General features: G+C 40.4%; 2 protein-coding genes across 4 annotated transcripts in view; one reads left to right on the top strand and one right to left on the bottom strand.

The window, feature by feature from the left end:
• The window catches only part of LOC124605412 (armadillo repeat-containing protein 8-like), a 131,447-nt gene extending 126,127 nt beyond the window's left edge, over positions 1 to 5,320 (bottom strand). Inside the window, exons 1-2 of the mRNA XM_047137064.1 lie at positions 5,161 to 5,320; positions 4,869 to 4,942 (exon numbers count right to left, since the gene is read on the bottom strand). Coding sequence (XP_046993020.1) covers positions 4,869 to 4,942; positions 5,161 to 5,187 — 101 coding nt within the window. The 5' untranslated portion in view covers positions 5,188 to 5,320. The remainder of the gene's footprint in view (positions 1 to 4,868; positions 4,943 to 5,160) is intronic.
• Positions 5,321 to 5,718: 398 nt separating this feature from the next.
• The window catches only part of LOC124607155 (folliculin), a 163,792-nt gene continuing 148,047 nt past the window's right edge, over positions 5,719 to 21,463 (top strand). Inside the window, exon 1 of one of the 3 annotated variants that reach the window (XM_047139367.1) lies at positions 5,719 to 5,844. The gene's annotated coding sequence lies outside the window, so the exon portion shown is untranslated. Of the gene's footprint in view, positions 5,845 to 7,472; positions 7,646 to 21,463 lie in introns of those variants that run through there. The other 2 variants (XM_047139366.1, XM_047139369.1) reach the window with 2 other exon arrangements.

Genomic DNA, 21,463 nt, shown 5'->3' with positions numbered 1-21,463 from the left:
GGTGATTTGGGGGATAGGACATGAAAAATTTAGTACACAGAGCTGACATTCCTGGCAGCAACAATGCCTCCAACCTGGCTGGGCGTGCAGAGATTGAAGACAGATACGGTTATGTCATTCCAAGCTGTTTCAACTTTTGGCCTGAGTTCATAAATCGTAGTGGTGGTAAACAATAATGTTCCAGTCTCCCAGCAGCCCACAATCAGATGGTGAGAGATCTGGAGGGTGTGCTGCCAGGACAACAGTCAAACACCCTCCATACTGAGGTAGTTCAGGATGGCCCAGGCAACGTGCATTCTTTTGTTGAAAGATAATATCACAAAGACCTCAAAGATATGGAACAGCTGCCAGCTTTAACATGTCAGAAATGAATGTCTGTTGTCCACATTACCAGCTATGCGAATCAGAGGTGATTGTGTTCTTTACCTAATAGTACTTCTCACAATGTCAGCTGACATTCCTGGCAGCAACAATGCCTCCAACCTGGATGGGCATGCTGAGATTGGAAGACAGATATGGTTATGTCATTCAAAGCTGTTTCAACTTGCGGCCAGAGTTCACAAATCATTCATTTGGCAACGTTCATTCTCATCAGTGATACATCCATCATGATGGTGTATGTGGATCCAGGACTCATCTGAAAAGATGATGTGGTGCTGCTCCAGTGTGCAGTATTGTTGTTGGATGCATCAAAGTCTGAACACTGCAGCTGTGTCAAGGTAAACTGCAACAATGGTCACCAAGCTGACAGCATGCGTATTTTATATGTTCTAGTACTGTTCGTGTTTTACCTAGAAACATACAGGACAATGGTGTAACTACAGGTTTGCTAGACACTTTTGAGTTACTATTTTTAATGATTCTGCATCACAGTACATATTCCCGTCTGTGAGCACCATGACGTAATGACTGTCTCTGGCTGTAATTTTTAAAATACATCTGACTGGCAGGGTTAATCAAAGTCTGTGGTACTCCCTGTCTCCTTTCACCGGCAACATAACTGTTGGGTTTTGTGACATCATGGTGGCACAATGTATTTGAAATGGATTGTGGTGCAAAGTGCGTGTTGGAGTACACAGTGGAACTCCCTACTGTGGGATGTTTATGTTTCCAAATTGTTTGTGAGTACTGTTACTGATTCACTGGACTTCTTGAAGACTCTTCATGGGAATACATTGGAAGATTTCTCGTGGTTTGTTAGCGAATGTGGGCAATATATTACATTTTGGTTTTGGATTTATTAGTATGTTGTGTTGTTTATAGTTGGAGATTTAATTTAACTTTTCGTTTTTTGTTCATTATGGACATGACAACGAAATTCACAACTAGGTTGCTGCATACTGCAATGGGTGATAACATACTGATCATGATTAAAATCCTATAGTTATATGGTTTAATTGTTGAGTATGTGAAGTTTTATGTTTGTGGTGAAGGAATGAAACTGACCAAAGTCGCTACATCTCCGAGCAGAGGCCAGTACGCATATGTGGCATTGTCAGTGGGATAACGAATGGCAGTCTATCCGGAGGTGTTCCTGGCTTCAGAAGTCTAGGTTAGTCGTCTGAGAAATTGTGCTGATAATGTATCATTTTTGCAGTTTCAATACTTGTGTGCCAGCCGAATTTGGCTGGTAAGTACGCTTTTAAGGTTTTACTTTTTTTAAATTGTTGTATACATGGAATGTGTGTATACGTGCATAATTGTGTGTTTTTTGTCCATCAAAATTAGTGTTAATGGAATTTTTTACAAATTTGTGTTGAGTCATTGGTTGTTGGCAATTATGTTGGATTGTGATTGGTAGATACTGTGGAATTTGTTTTACCTATATTGTTGAGATCAGGTTTTTGATGTTAGTTGTATGAGCGAATTTTGCTTTTTGATACCTTGGAATGAGTTCCAGCTATATAGGTAAGTGCTAGGTGCCAGATTTGTCGAGATGTGTAAGGTTTTCCAGTACCGTGGATTTCATCTGAGCTACACATATGTCAACTGAAATTTCCGGTATTGGGTTTTGGAGCTACGTGCTGGCTCATGGAACCATGGAATTTGTTTGAGCTACAAGTCAAGTGAAATTTCATGGTATTGTGATTTTGTTGATTGCTGAGGGTTTCAGTTGCTTCATTTTTGCATTAAGTACTTTGTTCTGGTATATCTTTATAACCAGGATTTTCATACATTTATTTTGTTTGCACCTAAAAGCCTGTAATTCCTGTCTGTTGTCCGATTACTTTCATGCTGTTTTTGTAATTAAATTTTTTGTATTACTTGCGCCTGTTTGGGGGTCAACTGAAGCGTCTGATCCCATCTGTCGGCTTTGACCCGTGATGTAAGGGTGTTGTGGTGTGTGGCGTCACGATGGGGCAGAGTTTAGTTTGTGAGAGTGGCGTGTTTGTAGGTGTCGTTTTGATGTGATCGGTGGTGCTCCCTGGTGGTGTGTTTATGTGTTATGTGATGTTTTTGGTTTAGTTTGTGTGTATGGCATGTTTATAGGTGGCATATTGTTGTTGTCAGTGGTTCTCTCTGGTGGTGTGTTTATGGTTAGCATGTTATGTGGCATATGGTGCTCATTTGCGTGGTAGCATTGCACATCTGTGGTATTGGTGGTGACTGCTTTCAGTGGAATATTTTTCAGTGAGTTAACAATTTTGGTTTTGTTATGTCGATGTTATTGTAGTTTTTTTTTTGCTGTTTGTCGTGTGTCAATTTTGGTAAATCGCTTTGTTTATGTCTTTGGTAGGTGTGGATATGACTGACAAAGTCAATAGTTTTCGGTTGTCGGCAATGATGGAGGACAGTGCGTTGTCTCTAATAAAATTTCTTCAGCTATTCAGCCTGTTGGCTGAAGTTAGGAAGTGTTCAGTGTGTCGTGAAGAAATGAGTCTTGGATCAGGGACGGCTATATGTGGAGATGTTGTAAGGATAACAGCTCAAGGGAAGTGTTCCATTCCAATTTTGTTGGTTTGTTGTGTTTTTTGAGGTAGTGATGATTGAGGACGAGGTTATAGTTTTGGGTTTCATGATTTGGTATCGGTAGTTTCTGCTGATCTATTTAGGTCAAGGGAAGTGTTCGATTCCAGTGGATATTGTTTTTAGTTGATTTTGGGAAGGTTGTAGTCGTTTTATTTTATCGTTTTTGTCATTTGGTTTAGTGGCGTGTGTTTATTTTTAGTTTGTCCCCAAAAACCCCCAGTTTCCCACAGTTGTCCCGTTAGTGTCATTAGGTTTTTTGCGGAACGTATGTGTGTTGGTTTTTCGATGTATTTTCGTGTTTGTTGTCATGTTTATGTAATGAAGTCATAGGCACCATATTGGAAACGTGGTGTATGGTCGTTTCCGCCATATTTGTGACGTCATGGATCAAAGCAGACGGGTGGAATTGGACGCTTCTGTAATGTGTTATGAGTGACGTCATGGTCGCCATATTGTTTAAGCTCGAATTAGGGATGTCTGTTATCTTAATGACATCATGGACCAAAGCTAACAGGTGGTAACGATATATTTTGTTACCCCAAATGCGGGTCAATAATCATAACATGATGCTTTGGGATAGTCCAGTGTCATTTATTACTACACACTATGATTAGGTAGCTTCCTCCTATCATTGTCTCAACTTGAAATGGGATCCTGTCACATAACTGAGGCATTGCACCACATTTACATGCCTCCAAATCTTTACTAACACTGAACACACCTAACACCAGGAGGACCAATATGTGAGTATTGTCCCACTTACCAATAGTGTCTCGACAACGTGTTCAGTTGAGTAGACTGGTCATTTTTGCTCGTTTTGAAGTTATACTGTATAATTACACTTCAATCTGTCGCAAACGTGACATATTCCACAGTGTGCATCATGGATGTCTAGACTAGTCATATAATTGATGTGAACATGTATAAGTGAAGCACGGAACAGGCCAAAAGCATACTTGGACATACAGGTATTTCATTCAGTGCATTATTTTGTTTTTCCAACTAACAATAGTAAACCTCTTAGACAATATTATATTTTACATTGTATATTAAAGACAATTGTACAAATAATTTGTAAACACCACCTTTATAATATATTCTTGTTAACTATGCAGTACTTCTGAGCCTGCAAATAATGCAAATATTTTAAAGATTATATTTAGTAACATTGACAAACTGAATATGTTTTACACATGAAAAAGAAATCCTGTTTATACTACCGAAGTTGATGGCTGAGGTTCATAAGCACCCATTGAGCTGTACCAATTATTATTACACATAACTGAACAATTATTAGAGATTTGCTATATGGAAGTTTACTGATTTTATATTTAGTGGTGAATAAGTGAACATTTGTTTTAAATAAAATTATGTCAATAGCGTGTACTTTATGAATGTAGGCATGCTGTAAAAAGGTGAAAAAGGTAAAATCATTTCACTCACTTAAAAAAAAATGCATAGCTACCCATTCCCGTCACAGATTTTAAATATGCGCTAACAGATCAGATGAAAAATAAAAAAAATTAAAATTGCCGCTAATTTTATCAGTATTTATCGAGTTACACAGAACGGGCTGAATCATGACTGAATACACCGTATCTATGCTATCTTTGAAGCTGTGAGATGACAGATTTACAAATAACAATCATTACAAATCTCTGGTGACAATAGTCACTTTTCTCTTTTAGTGAATGTGCTGAATGTTTCCTCCCCAATTTGCCCCAAGCGCAGCTTATTCCACACACTATTTACTGGCAGTCACAGTCTTGTTGCCAATTTAATCAGCAGAAGAACATAAGGGATGCGTAAACTATGCCATAAATGACTTTGTTTAAAAAGAGGAGGCATTACTATGAAGCGTTAACAACATTATCGTTATGCTAGTTGGCATTACTTACACGATTGCCTGCAAACACTTCTCAGCATCACCGGAATACAACTCGTCAATATACGACCGAGAACTCTCAACATCCTGCAACCAAAAATTTTTGTGCAAATTATGGGCTTGCAATTCTCTGTTTACCTCTGGATGAAGGATGCATTTATGGGGAATAAATTTATTTACTCTCAATTCAGTAAATTTAATTATCAGTTCGGGCAGCAATAAACTGTGCAAAAAAAAGTGAGGTTAAGCTCTATAAGTGCCGGTATCAAAATGCAAAGCAAGTAGACTTAGGCGAAAGTAAGTACCATGAATGGATGCATAGCGGTAACCATTGTAAATATTTTTGTTTCTCGTGTATTGCAGTTTCATCACATTTGATCCCTCAATAACCTAAATAACAACTGTCACCTTACATCTCAGAGATAATACGCCTGCCATAGATGTCTTTGAACCCGTTTAGTGTTTACCGCGACCACGGCCGCCAGTGATGACTGCTAAAAAGGAGGATTCCTACCACCAAAATGTCAGTTGCTTGGCTGTAGAAAAACGAGTACCAACATAGACTATTTAGTTCTTTGGTGGTCAAAATTCTCAGAGAAACTCAAGGAAATATGGACTGTCATAATGAATAATAAAATTCCAGTAATAGACCCCTGTTATACATATTTTAACGAAGGTCGACGCCTCTATGTAATGAAGAAGCACGTAACTATCTTATTGATACGGACTTTACAGTTGAAAATAAACAATGTTATTTACTGACATACTAACACTCACTTTATGGTGGTCAAATTTGAGAATGGAAATACCAATTAAATTAATTTCACGATTACAAGAAAAGTGAACAATCTTCATAGTAAGTGCATAGTAATAATCGTATTTTGTCAACAGAGAGAACGTAAACAAAATATTGTGCGTCTGTGTTGTCATCGAATATTGCAGAGGACTGCGTTATTTCATTTTGGTCTCACGTTTATCTTATAGTGACAGTAAGTCTTTATCTTATTCATATGTGATATGAGTGTGTATGTGACATAGATTATGCTGCTTACAAGTACGGCTATTTGCAACACATCTGTCATCGCAATAAATCGTGCCTGCGGCTGTAGCAATACACAGATTCAAATCGTATTTTATTAGCATTTCAGCAAGTACATTGAAAATAATAAAAAAAATCATTGCTTCCTATGAATATAATTGATGGAGATGACAGCACTCTGTTGTTTATTCGTTGCAGTACACTTTCTCTCATGGCGCAACTCTTTCAGCTGTTCATCAACGATTTCTGAGGTAGCGTATGTGCTCTATCTCAAGTTTACTTGATTACGCAGTAGTTAATTTCATGTTCCATGAATCATTTTGCATGATTAATCATAATGATGTGGAACGAGTCGTTTTACATTGACATCGAAAATGAATTTTTAAATATTGCCACATGATATGTGAGCTTTATTTATTTTAAAAACGCAAACTTGAGTTTGTGACTCCTACCCATCACCTTTTATAATTTGCAATAATAGAAATTCTTCTATAGAAAAGCATGTTTTCAAATTTCACTTTTCTGTCTTTCAGACGTTTTATATCTTTGGTAAATGATCAGATATTTTTGATGTAGCGTTGTGAACCCCTTTTCATTCTAAAGATACCCTTAATGTGGAGTGATGAATGTCATTTTTCCTTGTGGTATTGTAATCATGAACTTCATCGTTCCTTTTGAACTGTCGTGGATTATTTACAGTAAACTTCATGAGGGAATAAGTATACTGTGAAGCACTAGTTAGAAAGCCTAACTCCTTAAAAAGATGTCTACAAGGTGATCGTGGGTGAGCACCACTTATTATTCTTACAGCACGGTTTTGAGCGGTGAAGACTTCCTTTCTCAAAGATGACTTACATCTACATGAATTCTGTTCAAATCACACTTAAGTGAGTGGCAAAGGGTTCATCAAACCACCTTCACAATAACTCTCGGGTTATTCCACTCTCAAACAGCATGCAGAAAAAATAAACACCTGTATCTTTCTGTGTGAACTCTTGCTTTCCATTATTTTAGTATGGTGATCATTTCTCCCTGGGTAGGTTGGTGTCAACAAAGTATTTTCTCCTTCGGAGTAGAAAGTTGGTGATTGAAGTTTCGTGGAAAGATCTTGCGTCAACGAGAGATGCCTTTGTTTTAATGATGGCCTCCCCAAATTCTATATCTTATCTGCGACACCCTCTCTCCTATTTATCGATAATGCAAAACATGCTGTCTTTATTTCAACTTTCTCAACGTACTCCGTTAACTCTGTGCGTACTACAACAGAGGACAGACAAGCGTAGCGCAGGCAGTACCTTTAGTAGACCTGTTGGATCTGCTAAGTGTTCCGTCAATAAAACACAGTCTTTGGTTAGCCGCCCCCCCCCCCCCCCAACATTTTTGTGTGTTCTTTTCAGTTTAATTTGTTTGTAATTGTAATTCCTAGGTACTTAGTTGAGTTTATGACCTTTAGGTTTGATTCATTTATCGTGTGTTTGAAGTTTAATGGATCCCTCTTAACACTCATGTTAAAGACCTCACATTGTTCATTACTTAGGCTCAATTGCCAATTTTTGCTTCTTATAGATATCTTTTCTAAATCATTTTGCAGTTTGTTTTGACCTGATGACTTTACTAAGTGACAAAAGACAGTATCACCTGCAACCAAACAGACTGCTGCTCAGCTGAGCGAGGTAGCACACTGGCTAACACACTGGACTTGCATTCGGGAGGACGATGGTTCAATCCCACATCTGTCCATCCTCATTAAGGTTTTTCATGATTTCACTAAATCTCTTCAGGCAAATGCTGGGATGGTTCCTTTGAAAGGGCATGGCCAACTTCCTTCCCCATCCTTCCCTAATCCGATGAGACCGATGACCTCGCTGTTTTTTTTTTTCTCCTTCCCCAAACAACCTAACCCATCTGCTGCTCAGATTGTCTCCCAAACAAATATACAGATAAGGAACAGCAGAGGGCCTGTAATACTACATTGGGGAATGCCAGGAATCACTTCTGTTTTGCTTGATGTGTTTCCGTCAACTGTTTCTGAACTATGACCTCTCTGACAGGAAATCACAAATTCATTTGCATAACTGAGATGATATTCTATAAGCACACAATTTTTGATAACAAGCTGCTTGTAAGATAGAGTGTCGACAGCCTTCTGCAAATCTAAAAACACGGAATCAATTTGAAATCCCTTTCAATAGCACTCAACAGTTCATGTGAGTAAAGAGCTAGTTGTGTTTCTCGAGAGTGATGTTTTCTAAATCTGTGTTGACTGTGTGTCTTGAGATCATTGTCTTTGAGGTAATTCATAATGTTTGAACACAATAAAAATATTACTATTTTTTTCAGTTTAAGTTCTCATCAATTTGGGCACCTAAATATTTTGAAGTTTACACCCTATTTATTATTTCCTCTCTGTCTGTTATACTTATCATTGACTTCCAGGCTTCCCATTTTTTACTATGTTTATTCTGTTTGTTGTGTAACAAACATTACAATAAAATGTACATGTGCCCTGTTCCTGTAGCATGAGTTCCATCTTCCATGAAGTAGCCTACCATTGTATATGATATTGCATAGTGTATTTATGTTTACCTGCATGTACCTATTTAAAGCAATATTCTGATTTTAACCTTCAACACTCAATGAAGTATTTGATGCTTTTTACTAAAAGCCATGAGCAGACACCTTTTTTCTTTCGTTTCCTTCATTATTTCATCAGTTTTTTTCCCCTCTCTGTGTATTAGTATATTATCTGTACAGTGATAATGTAATGGGGTTAAGAATTTTCAAACCACCAGTTTATTTCTAATATCAGTGCTCAAGCGTTTAATATAAAAATAACAACTTCCATAGCCCTAGGTCGTATCAAAGGCTCCATGAAATTGTTAAATTGTGGGTAAGTGTGCATAGCTCAAGAGGGTTTTTACTTAGTGAAGTGTACAGTATTTACTATAGTATGACGAATGGGTATCGAGTCAAGTACAGCATCTTGTATTCTATATATGGATCTAAAGTACAGCGAGAGAGACTGACTTTAACAGAGAAGACTGATCTTAACTTATGACACAAAATTGATAAAATTGGCTGTTTTGTTATTATTACAGAAAAAGATATTTAGCTGAGTTTATGTAATGTCATAGCATTTCATTCCACCTAAATGAGTCTGGTAGGATCTCTCACTTAATTTTCGTCATGATGGTAAACTGATCAGGGCCATAGCCTGAGATATATGTTAGATTGGAATATGTCTATATGGATATATCTATGTATGTCTGGATGATAGACAGATCTGGTCTTGTAACATCAACCAAAACGACCTTCCTGTGCTGGTACTGCCAACAGCTGAAAGCAAGGGGGAACTACAGCCATAATTTTTCCCAAGGGGATGAAGCTTTATTAATATATGGTTAAATAATGATGGTGTACTCTTGTGCAAAATATTCCAGAGGTAAAATAGCCCCCCCCATTTGGATCTCCGGGCAGGGACTACTCAGGAGGACTTCATTATCAGGAGAAACAAAACTGGAGTTCTAAGGATCAGAGCATGGAATGTCAGATCCCTTAATCGGGCAGGTAGGTTAGAGAATTTAAAAAGGGAAATAAGTAGGTTGAAGTCAGATATAGTGTGAATTAGTGAAGTTTGGTGGCAGGAGGAACAAGATTCCTGGTCAGGTGAATCTAGGGTTATAAATACAAAATAAAATAAGGGTGATGCAGGAGTAGGTTTAATAATGAATAAAACAATGGGAGAACAGATAAGCTACTACAAACACCATAGTGAACGCATTATTGTAACCAAGATATACATAAAGCCCACACCTACCACAGCAGTACAAGTTTATATGCCAACTAGCTCCGCAGATGAAGAAGAGATTGAAGAAATATATTTTTATGATGCAATAAAAGAAATTGTTCAGATAGTTAATGGCGATGAAAATTTAATAGTCATGGGGGACTGGAATTCAATTATAGGAAAAGGAAGAGAAGGAGAAGTACTAGGTGATATGGCTGGTGGTAAGAAATGAAAGGGGAAGCTGCCTGGTAGAATTTTGCACAGAGCATAACTTAATCATAGCTAATACTTGGTTTAAGAATCATGAAAGAAGGTTGTATACATAGAAGAGTCCTGGAGACATTGGTACGCTTCAGATGGATTATATAATCGTAAGGCAGAGATTTAGGAACCAGGTTTTAAATTGTAAGATATTTCCAGGGACAGATGTGGACTCTGACCACAATTTATTGGTTATGAACTGTATATTAAAACTGAAGAAACTGCTAAAAGGTGAGAATTTAAGGAAATGGGACCTGGATAAATTGGAAGAACCAGATGTTGTGGAGAGTTTCAGAGAGAGCATTAGAGAACGATTAACAAGAACAGGGAAACGAAATACAGTAGAAGAAGAAAGGATAGCTTTGAGATGAAATTGTGATGGCAGCAGAGGATCAAGTAGGTAAAAAGGCGAGGGATAGTAGAAATCCTTGGGTAACAGAAGAGATATTGAATTTAACTGATGAAACGAGAAAATATAAAAATGCAGCAAATGAAGTTTGTAGAAAGGAATACAAATGTCTCAAAAATGAGATAGACAGGAAGTGCAAAATGGCTAAGCAGAGACGGTCAGAGGACAAATGTAAGGATATAGAAGCACATATCACTAGGGTTAAGATAGATACTGCCTACAGGAAAATTAAACAGACCTTTGGAGAAAAGAGAACAACCTGTATGAATATTAAGAGCTCAGATGAAAAACCCGTCCTAAGCAAAGAAGGGAAAGCAGAAAGGTTGAAGGAGTATATAGAGGGTCTGTACAAGGGTGATGTACTTGAGGGCAATATTATGGGAATGGAAGAGGACTTAGATGAAGATGAAATGGGAGATATGATACTGTGTGAAGAATTTAACAGAGCACTGAAAGACCTAAGTCAAAACAAGGCCCTGGGAGTAGACAACATTCCATTAGAACTGTTGATAGCCTTGGGAGCCTGCCATGACAAAACTCTTCCATCTGATGAGCAAGATGTATGATACAGGCAAAATACTCTCAGACTTCAAGAAGAATGTAATAATTTCAATCCCAAAGAAAGCAGGTGTCAATAAGTGCGAAAATAACTGAACTATCAGTTTAATAAGTCACGGTTGCTAAATACTAACACGAACTCTTTACAGACAAATGGAGAAACTGGTAGGAGGAGAACTTGGTGAAGATCAGTTTGGATTCCATGCAAATGTTGGAACATGCAAGGCAATACTGACCATACGACTTATCTTAGAAGATAGCTTTTGTAGACTTAGAGAAAGCTTTTGGCAATGTTGACTGGAATACTGTCTTTCAAATTCTGAAGGTGGCAAGGGTAAAATGCAGGGAGCAAAAGGCTATTAACAGTTTGTACAGAAACCAGATGGCACTTCTAAGAGTCGAGGGACATGAAAGGGAAGCAGTGGTTGAGAAGGGAGTCAGACAGGGTTGTAGCCTATCCCCCATGTTATTCAATCTGTATATTGAACAAGCAGTAAAGGAAACAAAAGAAAATTTTTGAGTAAGAATTAAAATCGATGGGTAAGAAGCAAAAACCTTGAGGTTTGCCAGTGACATTGTTATTCTGTCAGAGATATCAAAAGACCGGGAAGAGCAGCTGAACAGAATGGACAGTGTCTTGAAAGGAGGATATAAGATGAACATCAGCAAACCCAGACTTAGGATAATGGAATGTAGTCAAATTAAATTAGGTGATGCTGAGGGTATTAGATTAGGAAATAAGACACTTAAAGTAGTAAATGTGGTTTGCCATGTGGGGAGCAAAGTAACTGATGATGGTTGAAGTGGAGAGGATATAAAATGTAGACTGGCTGTAGCAAGGAATGCGTTTCTGAAGAAGAGAAATTTGTTAACATTGAGTATAGGTGTAAGTGTCAGGAAGTTTTTTTCTGAAAGTATTTGTATTTAGTGTAGCCAAATGTGGAAGTGAAACATAGACGATAGACAGTTTAGACAAGAAGAGAATAGAAGCTTTCAAAATGAGGTGCTGCAGAAGAATGCTGAAGATTAGATTGGTAGATAACATAAGTAATGAGGAGGCACTGAATAGAATTGGGTAGATGAGAATTTGTGGCACAACTTGAATTGAAGAAGGGATCTGTTGATAGGACACACTCTGAGTCACCAAAAGGTCACCAATTTAGTACTGGAGGGCAGCGTGGAGGGTACAAATCATAGAGGTAGACCAAGAGATGAATACACTTAGCAGATTCAGAAGGTTGTAGGTTGCAGTAGTTATTCAGAGATGAAGAGGCTTGCACAGGATAGAGTAGGAGAGCTGCATCAAACCAGTCTCTGGACTAAAGACCATTACATCACAGATATATACATGTCACGTTAGTGAGTTATAGATGGTAATGCTATTAGATTCATATAATTTAAAGGAAATTTTATTTTCTCTGAAGCAATAGTATGAACAGCTCTCTCTTTTACCAACAGTTTGATTACATTCCATGCTGTGTACCAGGTGGTACACTATAACTATAAATGAGATTCTTAGGAATCAAATGGTATTTTAAGAAGTCGGGAAGATTCATGTCACCAGGTGTATAAAGTACTGATAACATCCATCTTATGAAGATTACTTTGTTATACTGACTGTAAATAAATTCCCATTGCATACTTCGAGTATTTGTAATGGGGGCTAAGATAGGTCAGTTAGGCGTAAGACCTCATGTTGAGAAATGTACCATTTTTCTGCTACATGCAAAATACCACATCACAACACATATTGCCCTCTGATTCCTGCTGCTCGTTGTCTAAGTTACAAGTATGGCTTGATGTGACAGCTGCTGACGTCAACACACATACATTACCTCCATACCATGTTCCGGTATACACGATCATGAGTCCCTGGTCCACCAGCATCCACCATAGCCATAACCTGCACCTGTAGGCCTTCCTCAGATGCCACAGCGTCCTCTTAAATCAAGCATTCCATGTGACTCCACAGGTAGTAGTCTTGTGGATTCATTTCAGAAGAATGTTCAAGGCAAACAAATGCACCACCACGCCCTACCTACTGTTTCCCAAATAACTGGTCCAGATGATCACAGACCATATGTCAAAAATGGGGTGGTGCACCATTGTGTTGGAACCAAGTGTTTTGACGCACGTGCAGTGGCACACATTCCAAGAGACCATAAGAGATTGCGTGTACACAACCCCTGTGAGATGTGGTGGCATTATGATGGCCCAGTCACAAGTTCATGTGGGAACTCTGCCCAAATGTTCAGACTGGATTGCTCCTGTACAGAATGCAGGTTTTCATCAGGCCAAACATGGCTTGTGGGAATTGAGAAAACATTCCATGATGAATTCTGTTTTATCTGCGTAAGGGATCTGCCGTGGGAAGCTGAGCTCATTCACACAGTGGTGCAAGAACCACCTGCAGAAGTAGGCTTTTGGTGCAAAGTTCTGTAGCTGCATTGCCTGTGCCTTCGGTAGGGGGGGGGGGTGGGGGGGGGGGTTGGTATGGGTCAGTTGCTGCTCATGCAGAACACTCCAGACAGTTTGGTGATACACGTCCAGTGTACCTGCTATGTTTCCAGTATTCGTCATCACATCCTCTTCCACTGTATGGAGCATAGCATCTTCAAACTCTGGTATGTGGCACCACCATAGTCAGCCCTACTGGCGATTAATGTACCCATCTCCAAGGATCACTGGCATACCATAGCAAAGAGGGACTGTGAAGTTGCCTGACAGTGTAGAAAACGCTCTGCATACAACTGATGAACAGCACTGCTATTGCATCGAACTTCACCGTACAGTAACATCATGTCGGCATATTCTGCAAAAGTGTGGTTCACCAGGGTCAACGGCAACACACTAATAATGAAACATACATACAGCTTGCATCCTGTACTGAAGTAAATGGTTACTGCAGTACAATGGTACAGTACTAACAAAGACCACAAGCAGGTACAACCCTCTCTGGGAAAATCACAACCTCAACTGCATGCCATGTGAAAAAACCTGTAATGGGCATGGGACATCAGATAATTGGTGAATGACGTACCTAATATCGTAGTCAGTGGTTCCAAACATGTGGGAGACTGCCAGGTGTGTTGTGGTATTTTGCGTGTGGTGGCAAAATGGTACAATTCTGGATCTGTGTTCCTATGCTAAACTTTTAAGTCATGGTTGCCACTACAAGTCCTCAGTGTCTGTAAAGGGAAGTAGAGTATACTTTTATTTGAGAATGTGCCTGTTCTGAGTTTTGAGTCAAGTGGTGGTGGTGTCTCATCTAATCCAGTAGATGACCTGACAGCTGCTGTTATCTCGCCAATCTGTGGAAATTAACTAATAGTGACCTGAAAATCATGCATACTCAAATACAGTGGGTTACATATTTAAAACTACATTTACGGAAATTGAAAGGGATTACAGAAAGTTTTGATTCCACCCATCTGCCCTGACCCATGACACCATCAAGATGGCAGACACCCCTATTTCAAGTACATACAATATGACGATCATGACACCACTCATTACACCTGTGAACAAGCTTGAACAACATATGAAATATTTAGCTCTATATTTATAAAATGAAACAATGGCACAACAGCAAGAAGTAGATGTTTAGAGGTGGTGACAAATTACTTGTACACTTTAGTATCCCCACCAGCAGATGGCATAATGAAGGCAGACAGGCTGGTATGGGTAGGACAGTAGAATAGTATGGAAACCTGCCATGGACAGTACACATGACACACAGTATGGACTGACCCGCTGACAGAGGTGCTTACCTACGTGTGGCGATAGGCCGGGTGGGCCAGTGCTTGCTTACTTGGAGTTCAACCAATGCAGACCTCACAACATAGTGTATTGTGCCATGAGTTGTGCCGAGTGCTTAGCTATTAACCATCTGTGCCAGCCACATGCTTAGTTTTTTGCGTGCTCATCTTTACATGGTTTTCAACTCTCTGATTCCCAGAGGTTGACTCGCATGGTGAGTTAATTTTTGTCTGACGAAGTGCTATTTTGGAGCTACCATCAGCCTCTGAAGCATCCGTAACTACCATATAGTGAAGAGGCATTGTCACGCCTATGCAGATACTAAAGTGGCAAAGAAGTATGTTCTTATGCGTGTGATGCCCCAGTCTTTTCTTTGCCATTTTTCTTAGTGTCTGCTTGGACTGCCATGGACATGGCACTTATGCAATGCTAGCAGGAACAGTTGCACCCACAGAAGGAGCAGTAACAGCTGCAGCAACAACAGCTGCAAGAGGAGCAGATGCAGGCACTGATATTCCAGAATACTTCATGCTGTTGCTTAGCCAATGGGGGCCAGGCTTCGTGTCCACACATACTCTAGTTGTGGCGTGCGTCACTCGGTGTGTTATGACTTGTGTGAAGGCATTGGCATGGCATCATGTCTACTGGCTGGCAATTGATTGTGACATTGAACATCTGATGCATTCTTGTAGGGCTAGTACATAGAACCAGGCTGCACCACATTGCCAACTCTCTCCTTGACTGGTCCTGGAATCCCCATGGAACATGGTGCACATCAATTTTGCAATGCTCTTTTTGGATAGCTTGTGGTCGTTGGTGCTCTGTGAATTGTCAAATTTCCCACTCATAAGGCAGCCTGTTTCCCATGTCGTTGACAGCCATGGTTCACACATTTTTGGTTATTTTTGCCATTGAGGGATTCCCAGGACCCTGGTATATGACAACTGTCAGGAATTTGTGGTTGTGCGAGTTTGAGGACCATACATTCACAATGGTATCCGCCATTGGAAACTTCTTCTTTTCACCCAGTTTGTAACTTAGAAGTTTGTAAATTCATGCGTACATGAAAGGCCCAAATGAAAAAGTCCGTGTCTGCCACTTCCCATGATGATAGATTATCAAGCTTTCTAGCTTCATATCAGGCAGATGATGCAGGTGCAGTCCAGCAGAGTGATTGCATGAGTGTCAGTTAGGGGGCTTTTGGATTTGCTGCACCTGAGTTGTATGCTATGGACCATCGTGTTTCATTCTTGGGTCTGCTGTAAGTGCCAAGTCCTTCAAATGGTGGCAGGGGTGACTGCTTCTTGTCGTGGTGGACCACAAATATTGGCAGTTGTTTGTGGTGGACATTGTTAGGAAGAGCTGACCTGCCATGCAAATCAGCTGCGCTCGTGCTCTGTTGGGCCATCACCACTGCAGTCTGATGGTTTGCTGGGCTGCATGTTGGTTCATGACATTGTTCCAGGTGAGGGCTCCCACTTGCAGCTGTGTGCTTCCCCATCTTCCCCATTACCAGCCCCTCCACATTGTCATCCTGTCGCCTACAGCAGTGGACCTCCCAGTGAATCTCACATGTGCCATTGTGGAGCTCATTGATTTTGATCCACCCTCCCTCTGCTGCCCCCTCATCCCCCCCCCCCCCCCCCCCCCCTCTCCTTGCCAATTGAGGTGGAATCACCACCAGTGGATGTCCCATTGCCATTGCCGCAGCTGCTGTGCCCTTCCGCCATTTAGTAAAGCCATCTTTAGTGGTTGGTCCGCTGTATTCTCCAGGGCCCTCTCTGGCTTCGTGCTGCAGGCTGTGGCCCAAGCCTGGTTGTTTTTGGTCTTTTTTGGCCTTTTCGGGGGGGGGGGGGGGGGGGATTTAATATCCCCCATCAGCACACTACACGAAAGAGGCAGTTGAGCTGGCATGGGTAGCGCAGCACTGCAGTACGGAGGGTGCAGAAGACATGAAAGATGGCCAGATCTGTAGTGGAGGTGTTTATCTGAGGGCATTCGTAGGCTGTGGAGGTGAGTGCTTACTCATAGTTCAACCAACATGGTCCTCACTTAGCATATAGTGCTGAGTGTTCTGCCAAGTGCTTAGCCATTAGCCGTCTGCACCAGCCATATGCTGAGTTCTTCCCCTGTACCTCAAGTATCATTTGACCTACATGGCACCTAATATAAACCCACACCACCAAATTGTCGAATGTATTATCCAAACATTCACTTACCCAATCTATCTAAATGAAGTCCCCATAACAGTGAACAAAAACTATCTCCCATAACTAATATCAAAAACGTAACCTAACCTACGATACAGTCACAAAAAAATAACAAGGAAAACCCCAAAGTCGATGAAAATTTGCAGTAGAACCAATTTCAGTACACACAAATGACTGCAAATGTAAATACACATACCATACATATTGGAATAAAAAGCAACAAGCAATGACCTGCTCTTAAATTTCTCTCTCATGTCCAATAATGATGTAAAAAAAAAAGTTAGATTTTCGATCATAAGAACCACACAACACTTATAATGCCAGATACAAACACAAATCCATCATGAACAATACACAGAATTGAAGTAACTCACTAGTTAACAGGCACAAACTCTTCCGATGAAAACCTCAAATACCTGACAAGCAACTTTGAGACATAAACAATCAACACAACAGAGCAGCAGCAAATACTACAAAATGCCATCTACAAACATGACCCAACTCAAAATCACAATGCCACCACACACCACAAACACAGTTACATTGTGGGTTGAAGTAGACTGGTGGAATTACAACTTTCATGTGACCTAACTGGAAAATAAAGAAATAGGCCTAACACTGGAATAAGGGACACTGAGTGTAAGTTGTGTAAAATGTGTTCTGATGTTCATCAAGCTATGACACAGAACTAAGATTTTGCTGGTAAGAACATTGTACCACATTCAACACAATTACAAACAAAGTTAGTAGACACCTCTGCTGACACATTTCACTAACCCAAATTTTATTATATTTTATTTTATTTTATTTTTTTTAAATGAGGAAGTGGGCAGGAATATTGACTCATTTATCTGACCAGAACTTGTTAACTGCCTCTCAGTTTGGCATTTGTAAAGGATACTCTTGAGAGAAAGCAATAAAAATCTCACAAATGAAGCCATGACAGCACAGTACAAGAAACATATCCTGCTGTTACATTTTGTGACCTAGCCAATTTATTTCATTGCGCAGATCACCAAAGCTACTTGGCAAAATAAAGTATCCTGGCATCCTTCTTGCATAATTGGAGTCTTATCCTTATAACAGAGATCAGAAAGTTACATGGACAGATTCTGTCACAGGAGTGAATCCAACATCAGTATGAGGGAATATGAGATGTAAGATCCCCCTTGGATCAGTACTGGTTCTACTCTCATTCTTAACATCTGTAAATGATCTTACAGTGGCTATAAGGGATAGTTCAGAAACTGTAACATTTGTTGATGGCACAAGCATACTAATCAAGTGTCCAAACACAACATTGCTAGATGCAGCTCAGATGATATCTGAACCGGCCTATGACTGCTCCACAGCACACACACACACATATATATATATATATATATATATATATATATATTTTTTTAGAGGGAAACATTCCACGTGGGAAAAATTATATATAAAAACAAAGATGAGGTGACTTACCGAACGAAAGCGCTGGCAGGTCGACAGACACACAAACATACACACAAAATTCAAGCTTTCGCAACAAACTGTTGCCTCATCAGGAAAGAGGGAAGGAGAGGGAAAGACAAAAGGAAGTGGGTTTTAAGGGAGAGGGTAAGGAGTCATTCCAATCCCGGGAGCGGAAAGACTTACCTTAGGGGGAAAAAAGGACAGGTATACACTCGCAAACACACACATGTCCATCCGCACATACACAGACGCAAGCAGACATTTGTAAAGGCCTTTGCAAATGTCTGCTTGTGTCTGTGTATGTGCGGATGGATATGTGTGTGTGTGCGTGCGAGTGTCTACCTGTCCTTTTTTCCCCCTAAGGTAAGTCTTTCCGCTCCCGGGATTGGAATGACTCCTTACCCTCTCCCTTAATATATAGATATATATATTGAATATAATAGAGGGAAACATTCCACGTGGGAAAAATATATCTAAAAACAAAGAAGATGTGACTTACCAAACGAAAGTGCTGGCAGGTCGATAGACACACAAACATACACACAAAATTCAAGCTTTCGCAACCAACGGTTGCTTCGTCAGGAATGAGGGAAAGACGAAAGGATGTGGGTTTCAAGGGAGAGGGTAAGGAGTCATTCCAATCCCGGGAGCGGAAAGACTTACCTTAGGGGGGGAAAAGGACAGGTATACACCCGCGCACACACACACACACACAGATATCCATCCGCACATACACAGACACAAGCAGACATTTGTAAAGGCAATGACTTTGGGCAGAGATGTCAGTCGAGGCAGAAGTACAGAGGCAAAGATGTTGTTGTAAGACAGGTGAGGTATGAGCAGCGGCAAATTGAAATTAGCGGAGATTGAGGCCTGGCGGATAACGAGAAGAGAGGATATGCTGAAGGGCAAGTTCCCATCTCCGGAGTTCTGACAGGTTGGTGTTACTGGGAAGTATCCAAATAACCCGGACGGTGTAACACTGTGCCAAGATGTGCTGGCCGTGCACCAAGGCATGTTTAGCCACAGGGTGATCCTCATTACCAACAAACACTGTCTGCCTGTGTCCTTTCATGCGAATGGACAGTTTGTTGCTGGTCATTCCCACATAGAAAGCTTCACAGTGTAGGCAGGTCAGTTGGTAAATCACGTGGGTGCTTTCACACGTGGCTCTGCCTTTGATCGTGTACACCTTCCGGGTTACAGGACTGGAGTAGGTGGTGGTGGGAGGGTGCATGGGACAGGTTTTACACCGGGGGCGGTTACAAGGGTAGGAGCCAGAAGGTAGGGAAGGTGGTTTGGGGATTTCATAGGGATGAACTGAGAGATTATGAAGGTTAGGTGGACGGCGGAAAGACACTCTTGGTGGAGTGGGGAGGATTTTGTGAAGGATGGATCTCATATCAGGGCAGGATTTGAGGTAGTCGTATCCCTGCTGGAGAGCCACATTCACAGTCTGATCCAGTCCTGGAAAGTATCCTGTCACAAGTGGGGCACTTTTGGGGTTCTTCTGTGGGAGGTTCTGGGTTTGAGGAGATGAGGAAGTGGCTCTGGTTATTTACTTCTGTACCAGGTCGGGAGGGTAGTTGCGGGATGCGAAAGCTGTTTTCATGTTGTTGGTGTAATGGTTCAGGGATTCCGGACTGGAGCAGATTCATTCGCCACGAAGACCTAGGCTGTAGGGAAGGGACCGTTTAATGTGGAATGGGTGGCAGCTGTCATAATGGAGGTACTGTTGCTTGTTGGTGGGTTTGATGTAGACGGACGTGTGAAGCTGGCCATTGGACAGGTGGAGGTCAACGTCAAGTAAAGTGGCATGGGATTTGGAGTAGGACCAGGTGAATCTGATGGAACCAAAGGAGTTGAGGTTGGAGAGGAAATTCTGGAGTTCTTCTTCACTGTGAGTCCAGATCATGAAAATGTCATCAATAAATCTGTACCAAACTTTGGATTGGCAGGCCTGGGTAACCAAGAAGGCTTCCTCTAAGCGACCCATGAATAGGTTGGCATACGAGGGGGCCATCCTGGTACCCTTGGCTGTTCCCTTTAATTGTTGGTATGTCAGGCCTTCAAGACATTTAAGTCTCATCTTTATCTACGATAATGATGGAAGCTGAAGAAATGAATTAAAATTTGTGCCACGGCCTAGTAAGCAAGGAGATCCGGGTTCAAGTCCCTGCATTGGCACAAACTTTAATTCATTTCTTCAGCTTCCATCGTTATCAAGGAGCACATCAGCATGTTTTGTTCTTAGAAGTCTACGTTGATCCAAAGACAAGAGTACTGGTATTAGCTTATTTCGTGTATTTTCACTTCCTGTTGTCTTATAAAATGACCTTCCCGAGCAGCCCACTTTGTAATGATTTTGGAATTCTTAATCTCATATACCGTAGCACATTAATTTGTTTATGTTTTTTGTTGCTGACATTGAAAGACAGTTTCAGACAAACTGTAATTTATACAACCATAATACAAGACTTTGCCTCACTGTATATACTCATAGCAGAATTAAGTATTCTGGTGCAAAGGTTTTCAGCTACATTGTACTTAACATAGTGAAAGCAAGAAATCTGGAGTCTCAACCAACTCAAAAGCACACTGAAATTATATTTCATTAACCACTGTTTCGATGAGCTATCTAAATAGCTGTATTGAATGATTGAAAAGTTCTGTTAACTACATGGCAAGCATATGTTGTACACTGACGTCTGTTGTTATAATTCTAGATAACGATTTTTTCTAGTAAATGTACTTAAGTAAATATTAAGTTGAAATAGCATATATTTAATACAGTTGCAGAAGCAGCAGGTTTTTAAAAAGTTTTTTTGAAGCTAAATACATGTACTAGAGAGCTAACATCCCCTCCGAAGTTATCACTTAAAAGCAAATGTCCATGATCTGTTATTCTTAGTTCTCATCTGGCAGAATATGCAAACTATGTTCAGAACCCACACAGCATACATCTTCTGTTCCAAAATTGATCACAGACAATGGTTTATTGCACTGAGATCCCTCAGTTGCTGCCGGGGCAGCCCTGTGATGTACAAATGGAGGTACATTGTTCGCATGTCCATCGCTTGTCATTTCCCTAAATGATGTCATTATTTTTTCATACACTCTTACTAACTGA

The sequence above is a fragment of the Schistocerca americana genome, chromosome 3 (assembly GCF_021461395.2).
Source record: "Schistocerca americana isolate TAMUIC-IGC-003095 chromosome 3, iqSchAmer2.1, whole genome shotgun sequence".
Classification (NCBI taxonomy): Eukaryota; Metazoa; Arthropoda; class Insecta; order Orthoptera; family Acrididae; genus Schistocerca; species Schistocerca americana.
This window is presented reverse-complemented; position numbering and strand designations above follow the sequence as displayed.